The sequence below is a fragment of the Periplaneta americana genome, chromosome 12 (assembly GCF_040183065.1).
Source record: "Periplaneta americana isolate PAMFEO1 chromosome 12, P.americana_PAMFEO1_priV1, whole genome shotgun sequence".
NCBI classification, from domain to species: Eukaryota; Metazoa; Arthropoda; class Insecta; order Blattodea; family Blattidae; genus Periplaneta; species Periplaneta americana.
The window spans coordinates 138414275-138437623 of NC_091128.1; the positions used below are offsets into that span (position 1 = coordinate 138414275).

The 23349-nt window shown below is 34.8% G+C and overlaps 1 protein-coding gene across 2 annotated transcripts in view; it reads left to right on the forward strand.

Moving 5' to 3' along the window:
• Positions 1 to 23349, forward strand: part of Rassf (Ras association family member) — a 46482-nt gene that overhangs the window by 17445 nt on the left and 5688 nt on the right. The window contains exons 5-7 of one of the 2 annotated variants that reach the window (XM_069842130.1): positions 804 to 959; positions 14487 to 14690; positions 22418 to 23138. In XM_069842130.1, the coding sequence (XP_069698231.1) occupies positions 804 to 959; positions 14487 to 14690; positions 22418 to 23138 (1081 nt within the window). The remainder of the gene's footprint in view (positions 1 to 803; positions 960 to 14486; positions 14691 to 22417; positions 23139 to 23349) is intronic. The other variant, XM_069842131.1, reaches the window with a different exon arrangement.

Consider the following 23349-nt stretch of genomic DNA (forward strand, 5'->3'; position numbering starts at 1 on the left):
AGATATTTGAACCATTCCACCTCCTCAAAGGATAAATTTCCAATTTTTATATTTCCATTTCGTACAATATTCTCGTCACGAGACATAATCATATACTTTGTCTTTTCGGGATTTACTTCCAAACCTATATCTTTACTTGCTTCAAGTAAAATTCCCGTGTTTTCCCTAATCGTTTGTGGATTTTCTCCTAACATATTCACGTCATCCGCATAGACAAGCAGCTGATGTAACCCGTTCAATTCCAAGCCCTCTCTGTTATCCTGAACTTTCCTAATGGCATTACAGCTCTCACAGGAATGATTTCGTTTTGTACCAATTATTTAGAATTGCCTTGTGGTATCTGGCAGAAATATAACAATAGATCTTTAATGGCTATGTGCCTTGTCAGTCAATTATTTGTCAATGCTGTACCAACTGTACAGTAGTAAAAACTGTGGTAGATTGTATTTCAGTGAAATGAGTTGGAGGATTTTTCTTGGAAATATTCGAACTAGAAAATCATCCTAAGTGGTATTCGAATCTATGTCCTGGTACAGCCTTAAAACACAAATCCAACTTGCTATCTCTGCTACACATGGCAGTGGCTTACGTGACACATTTCTAGTACCTTACTACCAGGAATAAGACATAAAAATATAATAGTGCTGCTAAATTTGTTTCCAAATTTAAAAATGTGTGAGCTAACATTGATTTATATTTTGTAAATGAAATGAATGTACAGCATAGAAAAGAAATTTAAATGGTCAGTTAAAATAGATTTGTTACTTTCAGTTTTTAGCATGCTATTTTGTTTGTTAATACAGGTCAATGGTCGTTTAGTTTTGGAAGGAGCTTTACGTATTCATTGGGGTGTTTTGGGAATGATTCATCTAAAAGAAGATGATGACCAACGCACTGTAGTCACAATAAGGAAACGTAATTCATGTAGGAGTGGCATATTTAATGGCGTGGACTTCGAAGTAAGTATTGTGCTTGGCTGTATCCTTTTTTGTTTACATTGTCTTGTATGTACTGTATTTATTTCAGATCTCACATGATATTGTATTTAAAATTTTTTTAATATTAATTCTAGGATGAGTGGAAACAGATATGTAAGGCTGATTCCTAATTTCATGTTTTTGGAAACAGTATTTTTGAAAATTTAGATAATGGACTAAAATTCATTGAGATTTGTATTAGTTTTAATAGCAATCACTGAGCGGGGTGGTTGAGGTAGTATCATGATTAAGCTGCGGATTTATGCCTATATGCCTATTTTAATCCTTAACCTGAAAGCGAAAGATTTTAGGTTACATATCCATTTTAAGACATTGTGAGTATTATATACGAATTTTATAGTGCCTATAATTGCCTATTTCACTAGTAAATGCCTAAAAGTTGCCTAAATATCCGTATTATATATTGTACTTGAATTTACTAACCATTCTATCGACATTTTTTGAATCTGTAATTTGTTTCTTTTTTATCCAGCAGAGGGAAGTGATATAGAACTATCAATAATTCTGTGTGTTACATTTTACTGCCACCAGAATGCGGAGAGATCGAATAATTTAAAATCAACCAATAAGAAAAAATGTATTTCGAAAACCGCATGAATCATTGTGGTAGTTGACTAAGGTAGTTGTTTTAAACTGTGTATCTGTTTTGAGTTTGTGAATTGAGTATGGAGTTGAGTTTTCTGCTGTAATGCGTGAAGTATACCGTGGAGATATGCCAAAGCAAAAGTCATCAGAAGCAGTGATTGGAAAATACATTGACATTACTGCATTCCCACTGGTTTGGTCCTACCTGAGATTGGATCCCTGAAGTATTGCCCCATCACTTCATGTGAAGTGAAAGAGAGTTTCTTCCACCTTAAGAACATTCTTACAGACAATAGACATCAGTTCTCATTACAACATTTGGACGAATATTTAATTATTCACTGCCATAATGACATTACTATAGAAAGTAGTGTATAATGCTACGCTATGGTCGTGTTAGCCATTGAGAATTAGAAATTTGTTAGTGCCTTTTTAAATGCTTTTAGAATTTTGAATGCCTATTTTGCCTGCCTATTTCAACTGTTTTTAGTGCCTAAAAATCCGCAGCTTGATCATCATCATCATCATCATCATCATCATCATAGAGTCTCATTTGGAAGGTCTGGGCTCAAACCCAAAGACCAGCCAATCTGAGAGTAGGTTTTGTCAGGGTTTTCAAAGGTGACTGTTGGAATTCACTTTCCATTTATCCTAAACATTCTCTCTGTTGTGTGTATATGTGTCCATGTTGTCTTTAGGAGGTGGACCCTGCCTCAAGCTTATTCCTCACCAGGAAAGTGTCCCTCCAGTGTCCATGTCTCGTCTGTGATCCAAAAGAATTGTCTCTCCCTTAGGGGCACTGGCTTGTAAGAGCCAGAAAGGGGAGGTTAAACAAGAATAAAAATAATAATAGTGATCTCTCTCACTCATGCTCATGCCCGCATATACATGGTTTCTCTCCCTCTCTCTTTTCCCTTCATTCTTCTACCACTTGTTCCCTTCCATCTTTTCCTTCCTCTCCCCCTCTGTTTCTCGTACACGCACATATATTAACACATTCATTGGAATTTGCATTATGCATCTGTTTCCACCAAAGTTTCATTTGTAAATTATTTTGGACAGTTTCAGCCAGTATATGAAAAGATAAAGGAATTTTGACTTGTATGTTTCCTTAGGTTCTGCATTTCCACCCATAGGAATTTTGGAAAACATATTCGAGATTTCTGAATTAAATTTTTTTCTTTAACAGATAATTGGTAATGCAATGATTAAGTATTACGAAACGTATGAAATTGCAAAATAACTCTTCGATGTTGATATCAGAATAATGTATTTCGATTTTTCACGTATTTTCATAGCTTGTTTAATGTTTTCTCTTCAGTCTTTTGATAGAAAAAATCAGACATATTACCCCTTATATTGATACCAAACTTTCCAATAATGTGTTTTAATTGCAATAAATGTTAACAGTATGATTTGAAAACAGAGGTAAATAAGAGAAAAGACTGTAAAAATTGTGTTTGTCATAAATTTATTGTTGTTTGAGGACATAATTATGCAATACATATGAATAACAGTTAGATGTACAGGATTTAAATGATGCATTTTGGTGATTGGTGCTCTTCAGCTTTATTGTGTCCTTCCTTCGTCTTGTTTTATTCCACTTTCCTGCCATTCGTTATGTTCTTTTTTTTTTTTTTTTTCAATTATAGGCGAAGTTCACATTTCATTATAAAATACATTTTGAAAAGTCGAAAATAGGTACAGTAAGAAAAATAAAATGTACAAATTATTTGTAAGTCTGACTAATGTAAAATTATGTAGGTCTGTAATGCAGAACTTTCCTTTCTCGCTACCATTTACTTTATATTTTATATAAAAGGCATTGTAGTTGTGTTAGTTATGTATTATAGTTTTTTTTATTCGTGTAAAAAATTGTTTATAAATATTTTGTTTATATTATACTTTAATACAAAATATATAAATAATATTTTTGTATTACATTGTAATCTAAAATGTTATATATAAATAATTTTTTACACAAATTTATTGGAAGTTTATACTATAAGTCTGGGACAAACTTTAACTTTTCTGCTCCAGCTCATTTGTGAATTTTTTTTTCAGTAACAACTATTTTAAGATTTTGAGGTAAGCTTTCTTACCTTCAAATGACAGAATTTTGTCTTTTTTTTTTTTTTTTTTTTTTTTTTTGTGGGAATCTTACGAGGGAGGAATAGTATTTATCTTCTGAGAAAATAGAAATGTGAGTGACCTTAATAATCTCCTGCAATACTTGACAGTTTTATCTCTTTATGAATACTTTGACAGTTTCTGGAGAAGTAGGTTGCAAGAAAAGAATTGTTAAAGGTTGTCCTAGGCTATAAATAATATTGCACTTTATTCAGTCATACTTAGAAATGTATGTCATCAAGAATCCTTTGTTTAGAAGTGTATTTCTGTATTGTCTCTCCAAACATCACATTGAAAATTCACATTCCAATGTTTGAGAATACTTAGCTATTGTATAAATAATTTGTCAATATTTTGATTAATGTAAGTGATTATAAATACATTGATTTTGAGCTTTCTAATAAATTAATCTTGGGCCATAAAGTTTTCCAGTTCCTTTGAAAGTAGCTCTTATCAGTAAGTTTGAACAATCTTACAACTTTTCACCATATTTGCCCGTAATAAGCCAATGTAATTAATGATAACGCTAATGTTTGGTCTTATCACTACTGATTTTATAGAAATAAATCTGAAACACTGTATAGAAAAATGCTTACGGGCTATTCCATCTCAAATCGACCAAAATGTAGAGAAAATTGACCTTGCAATTTTTAAATACAATTAAACTTTTTCTGTCCGCTGTCAACTGTGATACAATGCTTTGTGCAAAGTTTGAGGCATCAGAGCTTCATAGTGTTTAAATTAAAAATATTTAAATTTATCGTATTTTCATAAAATTAGCAACTTTAAACTGTTGTGCCTCCGAAACCCTTTCACCCAATGATCAAAATCATGGTTTATTTTGATGCTGAGAAATTAAAGTTTATTTTACTTTTTATGGAAATGGAGAAATTTAGATTTTTCTTCATTAAGACGTCTTTGCCCATGAAAAAAATTAAAAAAATATATGGTTAGATTCCACATTGAAAGTACAAATAAACACATATTTTTTACTGGTACACCGTTGATAAGAAAGTATTGAAAATATCAAATAAAGAAAATAAATAGTACGCGCGTGAACTAACCAGCTGACTGTGAGGCGGGAGCTAGCCGAGGGAAGCAAGGCTGGGAGACATAAACACGTGATGTTTCGTCTAGTAGCGCATAGCTGGGGTAGCTGTATCACAAGTTTTCATAAACACAGGAGTAAAATGACGCCCAACCCTCGCTTATCTTCATCTCTCGGCCAATTCGTGCGGTACTGCACCGTTCAAGTCTAGGCGTGTGAAAATAATTTATTTAATACCCTCGAAACTTATTGCCGTACCACTAAACAAACATTGCCGAATCCCTCTTAATAATGCAAGGTTTTTCTCAATATGTTTTACATTTTTACAAATGGGCAAAAAGGCTAAAAGTAAGTAAAATCAGATTATCTGTCTCTCTGTATACAATAAAAATAAGGATTACTTCTTAACATAACCTACCAAATATCAGCTTCAAAATGAGCTCCCGTTCAATGTTCTGCAATAAATGGCTCCAGAGTTCTGATCGCTGAAAGAGGTTTGTTTTTATAAAATACGCTAAATTTGTCGCTCAATAGTAACGAAACCCTTTTGACTTTCGATAGTATATTTTTGAAAATGTACTCTCCTCAGCACCTTGTTTAAATAGGGAAAAAATTAGAGTATTAAAAAAATGCGAGGTTTGTTACTGATCGATTTCATATGGAATAGCCCTTACACTCTTCAGTTTCCTCTTGTGAGTTGCTAATTTGTAATCCTCCCTGTGTGCTTATACCTGTGCATTTGTTTAATTTTGGCAGTAATCCTTCACGGAATAAAAATATTCGTTTTCCTCTTTGAATGTAGAATTTCAATACTAAAGAATAATACGTATCCTCCTCCTTCCAGAAGGTGATGCATTTTAAGCGAATTATTTGTAAAATGAAATAAAATCTAACACAGTGAATCAGACTTAGCAGCTTATTTAACTTCAAGATTTACTTTATTTACACGATTAAAATTACTCTAAATGGCGCACAGTAAGCATAACAATTAGATCATTGGCTTTCCATGTTGGTAACCTGTGTTCGAGTCCTGGTGGGTCCAACTGGAATTTATAATGGACAAAGAACAGTGCTTGGTAGGAGGTTTTCGTGAAATATTCCCGTTTCCTTTATCAGTATTCCATTATTGTTCAATTAATAATTATCATCATATGGTGCAATGTAGTTCGTCTCACATGGTGTACCGAGGACAACACCTATGGGCAGCTAAAAGAACCACGGCTTTGGTGTGTCACCCATACTTGCCATTAGATTAAAAAATACTTTTAAAAAATATATCTCTCAGGTGAGCTCCCTCAGTTGTTCACAGTTGTTCACAGAAACTCGCTATGACCTGAACCTGTTAATTCTGGACTGTCTAAATATCTAATCTTATTGTTCAACTCTCGAGTATTAATTATTTTATGAGAAATTGTCTTTTCTTACGAGTACTTCTGTAAAAAAAATCTGGCACTGTGGTGGGCAAGAACAAATCAGGTGAGAATGCACCCTTGGAAAAATCTATGTAAAGTCTGCATCTGTGATAAGTTGTAGGGCAGTTGCCCCATCATATTGTAACCAGAGGTTTTCCAGCTGATGCTGTAATAACTCTTCTTATGTGGCACTGAAGAAGTTCTTCACCATTAGCGAATATCATTTTGGATTAGGCCCTAACTGTTACTGCTACCTATGCCTGGGAATTTGAAAAGTGTAACATTAAAACAATGGCTTCATCATGCAAATCTGGCTTTCAGGTAGTAGCTCCCTGTAAAGCAGGTTTGAATAATTTCAAGGAAAAATTGTTGCAGGGCCGAGTATCGATCCTGGGACCCTTCGCTTAGCACGCGAACGCTCTACTGACTGAGGTACCCCAGGAACTATACAAGACATCGTCACAATTTTTCCTTTGTATCCACACAACTCAAATGAGCTGACAAGATGCCAGAATTCAACTATGAGCGCACACAATACTGTGTGACTGTGTGTGACCTGAAAGCCAGATTTGTATAATACATTCGTTACTGGAGGTACATTAACAGAAAGCCACAATTTAAGTCACACAGTATTGTGTGCGCTCATAGTTGAGTTCTGGCATCTTGTCAGCTCATTTGAGTTGTGTGGATACAAAGGAAAAATTGTGACGGTGTCGTGTATAGTTCCTGGGGTAGCTCAGTCGGTAGAGCGTTCGCGCGCTAAGCAAAGGTCCCGGGATCGATACCTGGCCCCAGAACAAATTTTTCCTTGAAATTATTCAGTGGCTTCATCACTTACTAGAAAGTTGTTAATAAGGTGTGAATTATATTATGTCATATAAAATAAAGTACAGCAACACTAAATGAATATCTTTGTCATGTTGGCTCAACTCTTTGGCTAGCTGGATTTTATAGGGATGGAATTGCAAGTGACAATGTAAAACTCTTCTAAGATTTTTGTAACATTAGAGTGTGTCGTCATGCTGATAGAGAAGGAATGTGCTCTACTGCAACTCTCTTGACTGAATAATATCCAAGAGATTTAAAGACAAAATTTGATGTGAAGTTGGCAACATTGGTCCCTAATTAACAGGTTCATGTCGTGGTGAGTTTCCGTGAATAACTACAGCAGTGTAATGAAACGGGGGGAACTTACCTGATGGATGTGATTTTTAAAAAGTATCTTCAGTTGTGTTGATAAAATAAATCGTAAAGTTTAAATAAGCTCTTTAGCTGTTTAAATACAAGTTTGATTCGCTTTATAAGGTTTTATTTTATTTTAAAAATAGTTCTCTTGAATTGTCCCACTCACTTTATGCTGTAGATAGATATCTTCACATTTTAATTTCTTGCATTCTTTCATTAATTTCAATTATAATGAACGTATAGGATATGTTGTGTATATACGGTGTGTTCAATTAATCCTTCTGCAGGTCAGGTTCAGTTCTTAAGGTTAATTTTCACGTGTCCACTCTGGATCAAGTGAGGGTGGAGGAAAGACAAAGTTGTGTTGCTCTTACAAGCAGACAGTATATTGCAGAAGGAACAGTCGAACACACCATATCTGTTTGTTTGAATATAGCATTTATCACACTTTGATTCTATTAAATTGCATATTCCTCTGTATACAGTGACTTATTTATCTTGCAACAGTTTTGTCTGCTTCAGTATCTTAAAACATTTAGTATCTCTTCCTCTCTTCTTTTTCTTTAGCTATTTCTTTCTGAAATTTAAAAATTTTTGTAAATATTTTTCATTACATTTACTATTTGTCGTCATAGTCACCACCACTGCCACCACCACCGCCACCACTGCCCCATCCCGCCCCACCACCGTCCTTGCCTCTGCCGCAACTGCCCATGCCCTACCACCAACACCACTACCACACTACCACCACCACCACCACCACCACCACCATCACCATCACCATCTCATCATTTCAAAGAATTCATTCTTATTCACAATAATGCTTATATCCACGTTGCTGCAATTATGTGGAATTTTTTTGAGTGATGTCACATTAATACTCTGGAGTGGCCACCACTTAGCCCCAACCTCATTTCAGTAGAACACATGCGATCATCCGTTTTAAGAGGCAAGTTCAGGGGTACCCGCATCCTTCATAAATAAGGACTGGATTTTTATGTAATTACATATATTCCTTTCAACCTTACCGTATATAAATAACAAATCTTTGCGAATTTGTAATTACCATTAATATGTTAAAATTTTATACTGCATATTTTTACATACAGTATTTACCCCACATTACATATTATGGCTTGGTATTACATAAATCTACATATTTAGGGGTTTTATTCATTCCTACTTCCCTAAAAGGAAAAAAAAAAAACTTCTGCTGGGGAAGTTTACAATTTGAAATACACAAATTTAAAAAGCCTTTTTACCTACCCAAGAAAGGATATATTTCGGGACGAAACATAACGTCCTTAGTTCCAGGAAGTAATAGAGGCACTCACCCCATACTGCCCACTAAATATGAGTGAACAAAAGGCAACCTTTCTCATACAACTACCTTATATTGTAAAAATCACTCAGAAAGTAGCGTTGCCTTCATGCGGTGGAATGGGAAGAGGACAACATGGTTTGTCTCGAACTAGAATTGTTCTGCACACATATTAACAAGTCGTTCCCATGCAATTTGCAACCTTACCCACCCTCTTCCTAAATCTTCCAGGGAAAACTCGTGTCAAGTCTGGCATGTGCCGCAATAAAGTAGCTGACTTTTGAAAAGAAGCTGGAGTAAAGGAACAAACTGGTGCTGGACCTCTTTACTTTAAATTTAGTAGACCTATACGAAAATGGGATTTTCTGAGCAATTAGAAAGTATGGTTCTCGGCTGGAATAATCCTACTCTTCTGAATGAGACAGAAATGTCACTTTTCAAACAACAGTTTGTAAATGCCTATAGTTTGAGATTTTAGTAGGTACGAGTACTTTGTTTCTTACAGGGAGCAGCTAAAATGCATGTGTCCCACATCTTCTCTTATTTTCTCCTAATCCAGTAAAGCAAAACAGTGCTTGCAGTACTGTTGTCATGTCATTCATTTCACTCAGTTCTCTAGTTTTAGTACTTACAGTATAAAGTGCAAGTGAGTTTATCTACTGCTTTTAACTAACTAAAATGGCCCCTGTATCTTCAACTGTAATGACAAAAATAAAATCATGGATTGCGATGGACAAAGCTTTCACTACAGATGGAAAAATAGTAATGTGTCAAGTGTGCGGTAAAAAAGTCGGGTTCTCTATAAAATCACAACTGGAGAGTCTTACCTATCCAATACCTGCCAGATATTGATATTAAATATTTTCATGATTTTACATATTTTGGTACATATTCAGCTTATTTTTCTTACATAAATATGTACATATTTCACACCTTGATATTACATAAAAATCCGGTCCCTATTCATAAATGCTATAGTAGTTACAGGAAGCCTACTAAAGGGGTGGCAACAAATTGATCAGAGTTTTATTCGAAGTATGATTAGAAGTATGCAGTGACACTGTACTGTAGTAATTGAAGTAAGAGGAGGAAACATGAAATACTGATACTTACAAAAACCTCGGAAAACAAGGTTTCATTTTTCATTTACCAAGAACCATTTGAGGGGGCCAGAAACAAAGGGGTATAAGTGCACTTAAGTTATTTGTGAGAAAATGTGGTTGGAAGTACTTAAGATTTCGTAAATTCCCTGAATTTTTTATTTCAATTACTGTGTGGTGTGGTTAAAAGTTGTATCCCCTTGCCACTAGAATTTTAAATGTTTTAGCTTGCCCTGGATACACTCAACTCATGTTGTTAGAAATGTCACTTGTACCCTTTTGCTTCTGGTTCCCTCATTTCAGTTTTACACTTTTTCAACTTTATTTATCCTTAACATGAAGGAGTCCATCACTGTGGAGTAACAGTTAGCAAGCCTGACAGTGAAACGAGCAGGCCTGGGTTCAAATCCTGGTTGGGACAAGTTACCAGGTTGAGGTTTTTTCTGGAGTTTTCCCTCAAACCATTAAGAGTAAATGCTGGGTAACTTTTGGCGCTGGACCCTGGATTCATCTCGCCGGCATTTTTACCTTTATCTCACTCAGATGCTATATAACCTTAGCAAATGGTGAAGCGTCATAAAATAAACAATTAAAAAAAACAAAGGAAGAGAGTTCTTCTCCAATTGTTCTGTTATATTGATTATGTGAAAAGCTTGAGGATTTCGTTTTCTAATTATTTCTTATACTAATTTTGTGTATTATGAAAATAATCATAATCATATAAAATAATGACAACGTTTTTATTTTGAGTATTGCATTTATTTTTAGATCTTAAATACATCTCTAAAGTAGCTCCCGCAAGTTGTATACTGTATGTAAGTTTGCAATGCAAGTTCTTCATTTTCTCATTTTTAACAAAAACATTATGTATTTGTAAAAGAATTTTACATTCTTTATAGTTTGAATTCGGAAATCCCGATGATACTTAGCATTGCTGCAGTAAAGATTTTTATATCAGCGAAAGGAAAACACTATAAACTTTTTTCAGAATTCTCTCCTTGGATATATAAAGCTTATGTGAATGGCTTGTATTGAAAGAAAAAATTAACCCATTTGCTAGTTGCAGCAGTTTCTCAGCAAATTATAATAAAATTTATTTTATTGCCATATTTTGTCATTGTCATTGTCACCACCACGACATTATCATCACCATTAATATTATAATCAAAATAGTCAACATCGTCTTCATCATTTCTTCCTCTTCACTTTCTCTTGCTGATATGTAACATTTTTTGTTTTCTTCTTTCTCTCTGCATTCTTCCGTTGCTACGTAACATTTTTTGTTTTCTTCTTTCTCTCTGCATTCTTCCATTGTTGATTGTCATAAGCAATTTCTTCCCTGCACAGCTTTTACATATTTGTTTTTTGTTGAGTTAGATATTAGGTAAGACAGTTTGTCCACGAGACATCACTTCATAGATTTGTCACCATAGTATCATGCTTATTCTTTGCAGCTACGAAATCACTACATCTACGTTTTTGTCCACAAAGCATACAATAATTGACTTTTATCTAGTGACTAGATGTCGAGAAATGGAGACGTTCTAATCTTGTATAGACTACTTATTATCACATTTGGAATCTCAGATGAATAAAGGTCTGGGTTCATCTGTACATAGAAGGAACTATTAATTACAGGCTGTTTGTAGCAGCTACTTGAGGAGGCAATTTGTCATTATCCTCTTCTTGTAATGATTAGCTTTGGGTAAGTCCATTTGTTGTCTAGCAGTCCAATACGAAGTCGGACAATAAAGTAATGAGACTGATTTTTTCCCACCTGATGAAGCAACCCTACAGCCTCCTACTAGAGATATGTTTGACCTTGATCCTCCAACTGGCACTAACGTCCAAGCTGTAAGTGTGGAGTAGATGCTTGACTAGTGGAGTTGTGTGTTTCCTCCTCGTCAATGCAATGGAATTGCATAATATCACGCAGCGGTATGCCATTTTGTTTTGTGTGAAACTCTGTGAAAATGCCATGACAGTGTATGGAAAGCTTCAGCAGACTTTTGGAAATGAAGTGATGTCAAGAAGACAAGATTTCTAATGGCATAAAATGTTTGTTGAGAACACCTCAAAATCTGTGCTTCAGTGGCTGGTCATGATAATATCTTTGAAAAATATTGGAGTGCAAGAGGTCAAATGACTTTATTGACAGACGCCTGGCATTAGAAAACAACAACAACAACGTTGAAGATGAATACTGGAGTGGGCAACCAACAACTGCATCGACAGATGACAACATTGCCAGGGTACGTGAAGTTGTATGAACTGATAGGTGATTAACGCTAAAATGATAAGACGAGAATTGAACATGAATCAGGAAACTGTTTGCCACATTCTAACTGAAAACCTGGACATGAGAAAAATTTATGCAAAAATGGTTCCAAAAAGTCTCACTGGGCAACAGCGAGATGAACGGAGAAATGTGGCTACTGATGTGTTTCAGCACTGCCGCAGCCTCCATCTTCACCCAGCTTTGCTCCATGCGATTTCTTATTCTATCTGTGGCTCTTCGAGCCATGGCCTCCCCAATTCTTCCTCTCCATTTTTCTCTGTCCCTTGCTGCCAACTTCCAGTTCCGCAATCGCAGCAATCTGGTGGTATCTTCTTGAACCATATCCTCTCATTTATTCCGTGGTCTTCCAGCAGATCTTTTTCGTCCATATTGCCCCTCTAAAGTTCTCCTTGTTAGCCTTCCCTTCTCCATCCTGACTATATGTCCTGCCCATTGCTGTCTCCTGAACCGTATGAAAGTTGACAAAGCTATATCGTTGTATAAGGTGTATAATTCATGATTATATCAGATTCTCCATTTTCCTTCCCTTACCACTGGTCCAGATATCATTCTTAAGAGAAGAGAATTGTATTTTTTGGTGAAAAATGAGTTAATTTAAAAAAAAAAAAAATCTTTAAAATACTCTGTGATATGTGTGGAATGCATAGGATAACATTTTGTGGGTATTTATGCCCTTATCGAATGTTGAGTTGTCATTTTTAAACTTCCTGCGTTATGGATTTTTAAATCACTCGCCCACTCTTATTGTTGTTTCCATTAAATTAAATTTTCAAAAAAAAAATTTTTTTCTCTAAAATACTCTTTGATATGTGTGGAATGCATTGCATAACATTTGGTGGGTATTTGTGCCCTTATCGAATTTTGAGACGTCATTTTTAAACTTCCTGCGCTATGGATTTTTAAATCACATGCCTCCTTTTATCGGTTTCCAGTAGCTTCACTTTTTTGCTACATTGCCAAACAAGAATGGATATAATTTCTGAACTATTAAAGATACATGATACAGATAGATGAAATTTACAACACACATTCTTTAGACTATTAGGAAACTTTTCTCTGTAACAGAATTTTGTTAATTGATTTCATTTTAAAAATATGTCCGTTTGTTTGCAAGAAAGGAAATCAGAAAATTGTTATTAAATTTTAATTGTTTATTTTACAAACATAGGGACTAATATCAAAATTCTGTTACAGATAGTTTGTAAAACATGCTTTTGCAAATACATTGCAAAAACCTGTTTGAATCTATCTTTAAAAACGCTTTAGATATATCAGTTTTAGTACAATCCTGCATTGGGTACATTTTTTTTTTCAAATTTGGGCCCCCAAATAATTTTTTTTCTTTCCAAATATTTATATTTGGTTGAGTTGCTACAGGTATGAGCTCTCTACATACAAAATATTAATATTTTACACCAAATAGGAAACAAGTTTTAAAAAATACCATCCTCTCCCTTTAACACCTTTCTTTCGAAGTTGTCAACTGCATTCTGTGATTTTTTTGTGAAAGTCCAATTTTCACTTCCATATATGATTATACTACGGACCATGACTTCTTATTATCAAAAGTGAAATCAGTTGTGAAAGGACATCATTTTCAAACAACAGAAGACATCCAAAAGACTGTAACCCAGACATTAAACAGTGTCTCAAAAGATGAGTTTCACAGCTGCTACCAGCAGTGGCAGCAACGTTGGAATAAGTGTGTGCAGTCTCGAGGGAACAATTTTGAAGTTGATCACATTGTAGGTAGTTGATTAAAAGCACAAGTAAAAGTGTTTTTTTTTTTTAAACCAGTTTCATTACTTTATTGTCCGACCTCGCAGAGTATTGATGTTCCCTGCATTTAAGTCATTATATAGAATGAGAAAAGATACCTGCCAGGAATTCGTGCAAATCGTAAGGCCTATTATAGAAAGGCAGAATACAAATTATGTGGTAATGTATTACTCCCAAAGAAGGAATTTGATTCTCGAATCCATCTCTCTCTGTAACATCTCTCCTAGCATAATCTGGTATCATATAATTATAAAGACAGGGATATCTTTCCTCAACTTGGACAGAAAGCAAATATTCTGACATTTTCTCTTTTTGATTAGTCCAGAAAAACAAATGAAACACACATACCACATGGTCTAAGGAAATAAAACCTAGTTAGCCACGTATAAGCATGCCACCTAGCTGCAGTATGCTTGGCTGCATGTAGCTTGTATGTAGTGACAAAAGCATGACTGCAGCCTCATTTAATAACATTAGCTGCTACATAAAAGCTTCACTCAGGAGACGTCGTGTTTAAGACAAATCAATGGAGTGACGCCTCGTGGATGAGCAGTATAATGACACTGCATGTTTACATATTCATAAATTTGTGCAATAGTGTGATTTACCCTCATTGTTGTTTTTATCAGGTTTCGAATTTAAATAGTTTAAATGTGACCGATAGTGATAGTGAAAGTGGCAAGGAATGTGATGGAGTCTGTAGTAGTGATGAAACCCACATTTCAGAAAGTTCATGTGCATCAACGACTGAAAATAAGCTCAAATCTCTGACTCTACCTCACAAGTTGGATATTAAACAAATTGATTGGGATGAGCTTGATGATTTACTGCAGGTTAGACTGGTTTTCTTTTTTCAGTGTTGTGTGGTGCTTCATTAAACTTGGTTTAATGCAGAGTGTTATTTATTTGATTAGTTTTTAACATTGTAGAACTATGGTATTACTAACGTTGAAAAGTATTTTTTTGTGTGTGTAGTATCTCATCTATTGCACATATTCATGTATAGTCCTGGTCTGCAAACTTGATTCAATAATGTAATTTATAAAATGTACATACTACAATAATTGGTATTGTAATGATGTTTATCCACTTTGTTTATATAATGTTGTAAACATATTCATTACGCAACTAGTTAGGTAATGATACTGCTATTACGCAACTAGTTAGGTAATGATACTGTTACCTAACTGATTGCATAATGTGAATCACACATAGTTATAGTTATAAATAGTTATCAGATTTCGATGGTACTAAACATTCAATTGTAGAATTTGCACAGCTTTTTCAATATCTGAATCCTTGTATGAACTCATTTTAACAATGTTTGTTTATTTTTCCTAATACTGCTGTTCTTCTGTTATACAAAAACCAATCGTGTTCAAAACTAATAAAATAAACATAAACGAATTGCCTCTCGCAGGAAGAAACTAATAATAATAATAATAATAATAATAATAATAATAATAATAATAATAATAATAATAGGTCCACACCTGTGGAGTAATGGTTAGCGCGTCTGGCCGCGAAACCTGGGTTCGATTCCCGGTCGGGACAAGTTACCTGGTTGAGGTTTTTTACGGGGTTTTCCCCTCAACCCAATATGAGCTGGGTAACTTTCGGTGTTGGACCCCGGATTCATTTCACCAGCATTATCACCTTCATCTCATTCAGACGCTAAATAACCAGAGATGTTGATAAAGCATTGTAAAATAACGTACTAAAAATAATAATAATAATAATAATAATAATACATTCGCCTCTCCACAAAAGACATGTTCTAAACTAATAAAAATAATTTTTTATCAAAGTGAATAAAACGTTTTATGATATATAAGTTATTTATCATAACTTCATATTACAATACTCTACTGGTTATCAAATTGGGCCTGTGGCCTCGTTTGACAACTTTCCAATCTTGTATTGTAATATGAAACATTACGATACTCGTCATAAATAAATATTCCTTGATACTCATTTATTCACTTTTTCCTCTTTTTACATGTTTTGTCTTATGAAAAATTAGCAGTAAAGGATGTGATTTGTAGGATGATTCAAGAGAAATAGTAAATATTTTAGGAGTTGGTAGTATGGACTATTCTGAGTAAAAAAGTTCATATAAACATGTATTCAGTTTTTAGTGGATGTAGAAATACAGCTGTTATAGCATTATGCGTAATAAACCTTACAAATGGTATGAAGAATGACATACTATTGACTACTTTCCCCCCCCCCCCCCACATTCAGCAATTTATTGATAAAGTTCCAAAACAAATATGTTTTCTGCCTTTTCGTATTTCAGTGTAAATTCAAATAATAATGCACAAATATTGTTCATGTCCAGCTGTCAAAACAATTGGGCACAGAGATATTAGTGTAGATTTTAGGAAGTCAGAGGTTGTGGAAAAGTGCATGTTATTCACTTAACAAAGATTCTGATGTTGTGTGTTTCTTGTAGAAATTTGCATTGTATTGGCCAAGACACTTGATGAATGTATTCTCACTTGAATTTGCACTGTTATAAAACGTCTTAACTTGTTCACGTAATGAGTCTTTCAGAAATGTCATGTCCAAAACAAAGTGTATTTGTGCATTTGTTGTGTAGCAGTCTGAATTATTTATAATTCGGAGCACTTTATTTTGAACAATTTGAAGAGATTGAAAGACTGTTTTTGGAATATAACACCAAGCTGGGGCAATGTAAGTTAGGATTGGTAAAATCAGCATTTTATAGAGCATAACTTTTCTTCTTAGACTGAGAACAGGCGATTTGAACAGGGGGTAAAGATGAGATATTCTAAGAGAGCTCTTAGTTGTTACAGATTTTATGTGCTTGTGCCATAACAACTTGTTATCAAGAGTAATACCAAGATATTTTACATGGTCACTGTATTGAATTTCTTGATTGCATATTTTTATTTTGTCACGAGGTCTTTTTAAACACTTGGAGAAAATATTATTGACTGACATTTTTCTGGATTTAAAGAAATACGCAGAGACAGCATATTGAGGACTGAATTTAACACTATGTATAACTGTGTCATCAGCATACAGAAGTGTTTTAGTTTTGAGAGTAGTCGGAATGTCTGAAGTGTAGAGACAGTACAATATAGGACCAAGTACAGAGCCTTGTGGAATTCCAGCTTCTGCTATATAAGTGGAATATAGTTGGCCATCTATGAGGACTTGAAAAGACCTCTTTTCTAAGTAGCTAGCTAGAAAGTGAGTTAATGAGCGAGGCAGAAATTTATTAAGTTTATACAACAGACCATTGACTATGTACAAAGGAATAGTACATATCAGTCTTCTGAGATCATCTGAGGGCAGCACTGTTAATAATGGGTTCAGCTGTTTGTAGTTCCCTTGCTTACAAGGATGGGCATAAATAAAATATTTTATCACAAAAATCACCGAGGATTTAGCCAGATTATAAAAACTTATTTGAAACTGCAGTAGGTTTTTCTGTTACATAATATTGATAAGCACGTGTAATTTTAATAACAGAACACTTAAAAACTATTACATGAGCTGTACCAATCATGTACTTACAACGTCATTAAGAGTTCAATTGTGATGAAGTAAGACAATCTGTAAGAAAATATGTATATAATTCATACTGTACATACTCTTGTTTACAATTTAGTCACTGTTAACTTTTTGATTGCATGTCTCCTACTTCGTTTTATGCTTGTAGGTCTTGTGCAGACTTGAAGCTGACAGTTTCCCAATTTTTAGTTAGTGCTTACACAAATTCTGAGCTATTATTTTCTCGATTTTTCTGTGTAACATCTATTCAGCTGAAAATCAGTACTGTATGTACTTCTGTCAACAAGTTGCATGCATTGAAAATCTATCTTGCAAATGTTTTTATCACAAAGCTATCTCATATGCTAAGGAAGTAGGGAAAATGTAGGGGTCTTATTGTACATCTGTATAGTCTGTCCTTAGTCTTAACTTCTGACAATGAAGACAAGATGAACTGCTGACAGTTTGTGGAATTTTAGAGTAGATTATGAAATATATTTGTCTAAACTACATGAAGTAAATACAGTAAAACTTCAGTTATACGTTTTATGGGGAGTCTGAAAAAAAAACACGTAAGTGGGGGAAAAATGTATAACTGAAATGACATTTAATAACATCTCAAATAGCGTTTTTAATAACATACAACTGTTTTACAAAAAAAAAAAAAGTCTGTTATTGTGGACTGCTTGCACTGGAGGAATAAACCATTCACTCAAATTGTAATAAATTAATAATAAATAATTAATAAAATAATATTTTCTTAATACATTCTTCTGTGAAAATTAGTCTGTGCAATTAACACTACAAATTTGCCATTTTTGCTGCCTATATAATATAGCTAAATTAAACATAGTACCAACAATTATGTGTAATTATTATTAATAATAATTTAATAAATATTTTTAACGATTTTTCTGAAAAAATCGTAAAATATGTATAATGGTAATGATATCCTCTAAATATTATGTACAGTAGAACCTCTATTATCCGTGGTAATGAAGGATGTGGAGTGAACGGTTAACCAAAAAATCAGATAATCCGTACCATATAAGGTTTTCATAAATTAAGTGCATAATACAGTTTCGTAATTTCCTCCGTGGTCTTGTGTTTTCAACATGCCAGGTAGTGGATCAGAAGTTCACTAATTTAAGTCTGGTTTTCAATGACGGGTTTTTAAGAGCGAAGAAAGCTCCTTATGACGACTGCCTTTGGAAAGATAGGAATAGTACAGGTCTCATGTTGTATATTTACATACTTATTACACTTTATAGGCTATTTGTCTTGAATTAAACCGTGCACAATTGTAATTCCTATTTCGTATTCTGATGCGAGATGAACCACATTTTCTCTTTTCTCAAACCACTCAATTACTTGCACTATTTTTCGTAGCACAACTCCTTTTCTTTGACACCTGTGGAAGGCATTATGCATAGAATTTAGGCCCCTTGAAGAATAGCCCATACTGTATAAGAGTAAAAGTTTGTGGAAAATGCTCTGTAGAAGAAATTCGTACTAATATAACGTACAGTACTTCATATTTTTTTTTGCAGCAAAAGAAAAAAAAACGAGAGAGAAAGACAGTCGGATAATCCACCAATCAGTTAACAGAGTGACGGAAAATAGGGGTTCTACTGTATATACAATCTGCAGATAAAAACGAGAGAGACAGTCGGATAATCCACCAATCAGTTAATAGAGTAACGGAAAATAGGGGTTGTACTGTATATACAATCTGCAGAAAAAAACGAGAGAGACAGTCAGATAATCCACCAATCGGTTAATAGAGTAACGGAAAATAGGGGTTGTACTGTATATACAATCTGCAGAAAAAAACGAGAGAGAAAGACAGTCGGATAATCCACCAATCGGTTAATAGGGTGACGGAAAATAGGGGTTCTACTGTATATACAATCTGCAGAAAAAAAGAGAGAGAAAGACAGTCGGATAATCCACCAATCAGTTAATAGAGTGACGGAAAATAGGGGTTCTACTGTATATACAATTTGCAGAAAAAAACGAGAGAGAAAGACAGTCGGATAATCCACCAATCAGTTAATAGGGTGACGGAAAATAGGTGTTCTACTGTATATACAATCTGCAGAAAAAAACGAGAGAGAAAGACAGTCGGATAATCCACCAATCAGTTAATAGAGTGACGGAAAATAGGGGTTCTACTGTATATACAATCTGCAGAAAAAAACGAGAGAGAAAGACAGTTGGATAATCCACCAATCAGTTAATAGAGTGACGGAAAATAGGGGTTCTACTGTATATACAATCTGCAGAAAAAAACGAGAGAGAAAGACAGTCGGATAATCCACCAATCAGTTAATAGAGTGACGAAAAATAGGGGTTCTACTGTATATACAATCTGCAGAAAAAAACGAGAGAGAAAGACAGTTGGATAATCCACCAATCAGTTAATAGAGTGACGGAAAATAGGGGTTCTACTGTATATACAATCTGCAGAAAAAACGAGAGAGAAAGACAGTCGGATAATCCACCAATCAGTTAATAGAGTGACGGAAAATAGGGGTTCTACTGTATATACAATCTGCAGAAAAAAACGAGAGAGAAAGACAGTCGGATAATCCACCAATCAGTTAATAGAGTGACGGAAAATAGGGGTTCTACTGTATATACAATCTGCAGAAAAAAACGAGAGAGAAAGACAGTTGGATAATCCACCAATCAGTTAATAGAGTGACGGAAAATAGGTGTTCTACTGTATATACAATCTGCAGAAAGACACGAGAGAGAAAGACAGTCGGATAATCCACCAATCAGTTAATAGATTGACGGAAAATAGGGGTTCTACTGTATTTACAATCTGCAGAAAAAAACGAGAGAGAAAGACACTCGGATAGTCCACCAATCTGTTAATAGGGTGACGGAAAATAGGGGTTCTACTGTATATACAATCTGCAGAAAAAAACGAGAGAGAAAGACACTCGGATAATCCACCAATTGGTTAATAGGGTGACAGAAAATAGGGGTTCTACTGTATATACAATCTGCAGAAAAAAACGAGAGAGAAAGACAGTCGGATAATCCACCAATTGGTTAATAGGGTGACAGAAAATAGGGGTTCTACTGTATATACAATCTGCAGAAAAAAACGAGAGAGAAAGACAGTCGGATAATCCACCAATTGGTTAATAGGGTGACAGAAAATAGGGGTTCTACTGTACATACAATCTGCAGAAAAAAACGAGAGAGAAAGACACTCGGATAATCCACCAATTGGTTAATAGGGTGACAGAAAATAGGGGTTCTACTGTATATACAATCTGCAGAAAAAAACGAGAGAGAAAGACACTCGGATAATCCACCAATTGGTTAATAGGGTGACAGAAAATAGGGGTTCTACTGTATATACAATCTGCAGAAAAAAACGAGAGAGAAAGACAGTCGGATAATCCACCAATCAGTTAATAGAGTGACGGAAAATAGGGGTTCTACTGTATATACAATCTGCAGAAAAAAACGAGAGAGAAAGACAGTTGGATAATCCACCAATCAGTTAATAGAGTGACGGAAAATAGGTGTTCTACTGTATATACAATCTGCAGAAAGACACGAGAGAGAAAGACAGTCGGATAATCCACCAATCAGTTAATAGATTGACGGAAAATAGGGTTTCTACTGTATATACAATCTGCAGAAAAAAACGAGAGAGAAAGACACTCGGATAGCCCACCAATCGGTTAATAGGGTGACGGAAAATAGGGGTTCTACTGTATATACAATCTGCAGAAAAAAACGAGAGAGAAAGACACTCGGATAATCCACCAATTGGTTAATAGGGTGACAGAAAATAGGGGTTCTACTGTATATACAATCTGCAGAAAAAAACGAGAGAGAAAGACAGTCGGATAATCCACCAATTGGTTAATAGGGTGACAGAAAATAGGGGTTCTACTGTATATACAATCTGCAGAAAAAAACGAGAGAGAAAGACAGTCGGATAATCCACCAATTGGTTAATAGGGTGACAGAAAATAGGGGTTCTACTGTATATACAATCTGCAGAAAAAAACGAGAGAGAAAGACACTCGGATAATCCACCAATTGGTTAATAGGGTGACAGAAAATAGGGGTTCTACTGTATATACAATCTGCAGAAAAAAACGAGAGAGAAAGACACTCGGATAATCCACCAATTGGTTAATAGGGTGACAGAAAATAGGGGTTCTACTGTATATACAATCTGCAGAAAAAAACGAGAGAGAAAGACAGTCGGATAATCCACCAATCAGTTAATAGAGTGACGGAAAATAGGGGTTCTACTGTATATACAATCTGCAGAAAAAAACGAGAGAGAGAGACAGTCGGATAATCCACCAATCAGTTAATAGAGTGACGGAAAATAGGGGTTCTACTGTAATTATGAAAAAAATTCAATAATACGCAAAAACATGCAGTATAAAAATTACATTTTCTGAATGGGGAAACAATGCTTAGTGCATATGAAGACATTATTACAAAAAACAGCCCTAGTCATTTTTAATGAAATTGAGTTAAGGACACATTTGCTACTATTTCAAATGTTTATAGACTCCAAAAATGACCCATGTCAGGTGCAGTAGCCACAAGGATAAACACCAGTTGTACGGAAACAGCTGACATGTGTTGTTCTATTTATTTTTATTGTTCTCCTGAAAAATAGCAATTTTGAGAAAGGTTGTTTTTGTAATAATGTCTTCATTATGTTTCAATCAAAAAGAAAAAAGTTATTACATAACTATCCTAGTCCTAATAATAACAGAATTGAAGTTTGAAGGCTGGAATAGATTCGAAACCTAAGAATCTTCGGCTTAGTAACTAAGTACCTACTGGTAATTATTAACATATCATCCATTTTACCATTGCTTTTGCTTGCTTGTGATATAATTAAAGAGAAAAGAAATAAGTGGCAAACCAGAGATTATAGAATTGAATTGTGCATTTTTTTATGTGTTAACAGTTGAATTTGTTTTGTAATGAAGCTTTTTGAATTGTCAGAATATGTTTCTTAATGGTTTTGTTATATTTTAAGGTGGAGAGGAAGGTGGATGAAGCTGATAAGCTGTACCAAACAATGCCCGTGGCTCTGCCTAGCATTTCCAGTCAGTCTAGTTTCGACAATTCTGACGGCCCTCTGCGTGATCTTTCCACTCAATCCAGTCTGGATGCAACTGATAGTGTTGTGACTGAAGGGACTGAAGATCCAAAGAGTAATGGCTGTCTGGATAATAGTCCTACAGCTGACCAGAGACACAAAGAAAAGCGTATCATTGACACTGATAATAATGCTCCAGATAGTCCACAAGCCTTCTGGGAAAGGAATCTCAATCGTTCTATAAGTGGTCCAGACTACTTGGAAAGACATCATGTTGCAGATACCAATGCTCAAGTTTTACATGATTCAGATGCTTCTGATGAGTACGAAGATCAGCTGGAAAGGAGTCTTTGTGAGATTGCTGATGGAAATAATGTTGAAGGAGTTGTGAGGAGGGCAGCCAAAACTGGTTCGGCAGCTATCAGGCGTCGACCTGGCAAAAGGCGCTCACGGACTAAATTAAAACGTAGATGCTCGATTAATGGTCATTTCTATAACCGCGAGACAAGTTTCTTTACTCCTCCACATGGTAGTCAGATGAGTGTGTGGATTACGTCTCTTGTCAACACACAAGAAGTAATCAATCTCTTACTGGAGAAGTATAAAGTCGACAGCAAGCCTATTAACTTTGCTCTCTTCATTGTCAGGGATAATGGAGGTATGTAAAATAGTTGGACATTACTGTTTGTAAGCATGTTGTATTTAATTACTTACAGCTTTTAAGGAACTCGGAGGTTCATTGCCGCCCTCACATAAGCCCGCCATCGGTCTATATCCTGATCGAGATTAATCCAGTCTCTACAATCCTATCCCATCTCCCTCAAATCCATTTTAATATTATCCTCCCATCTACGTCACATCATCCCCAA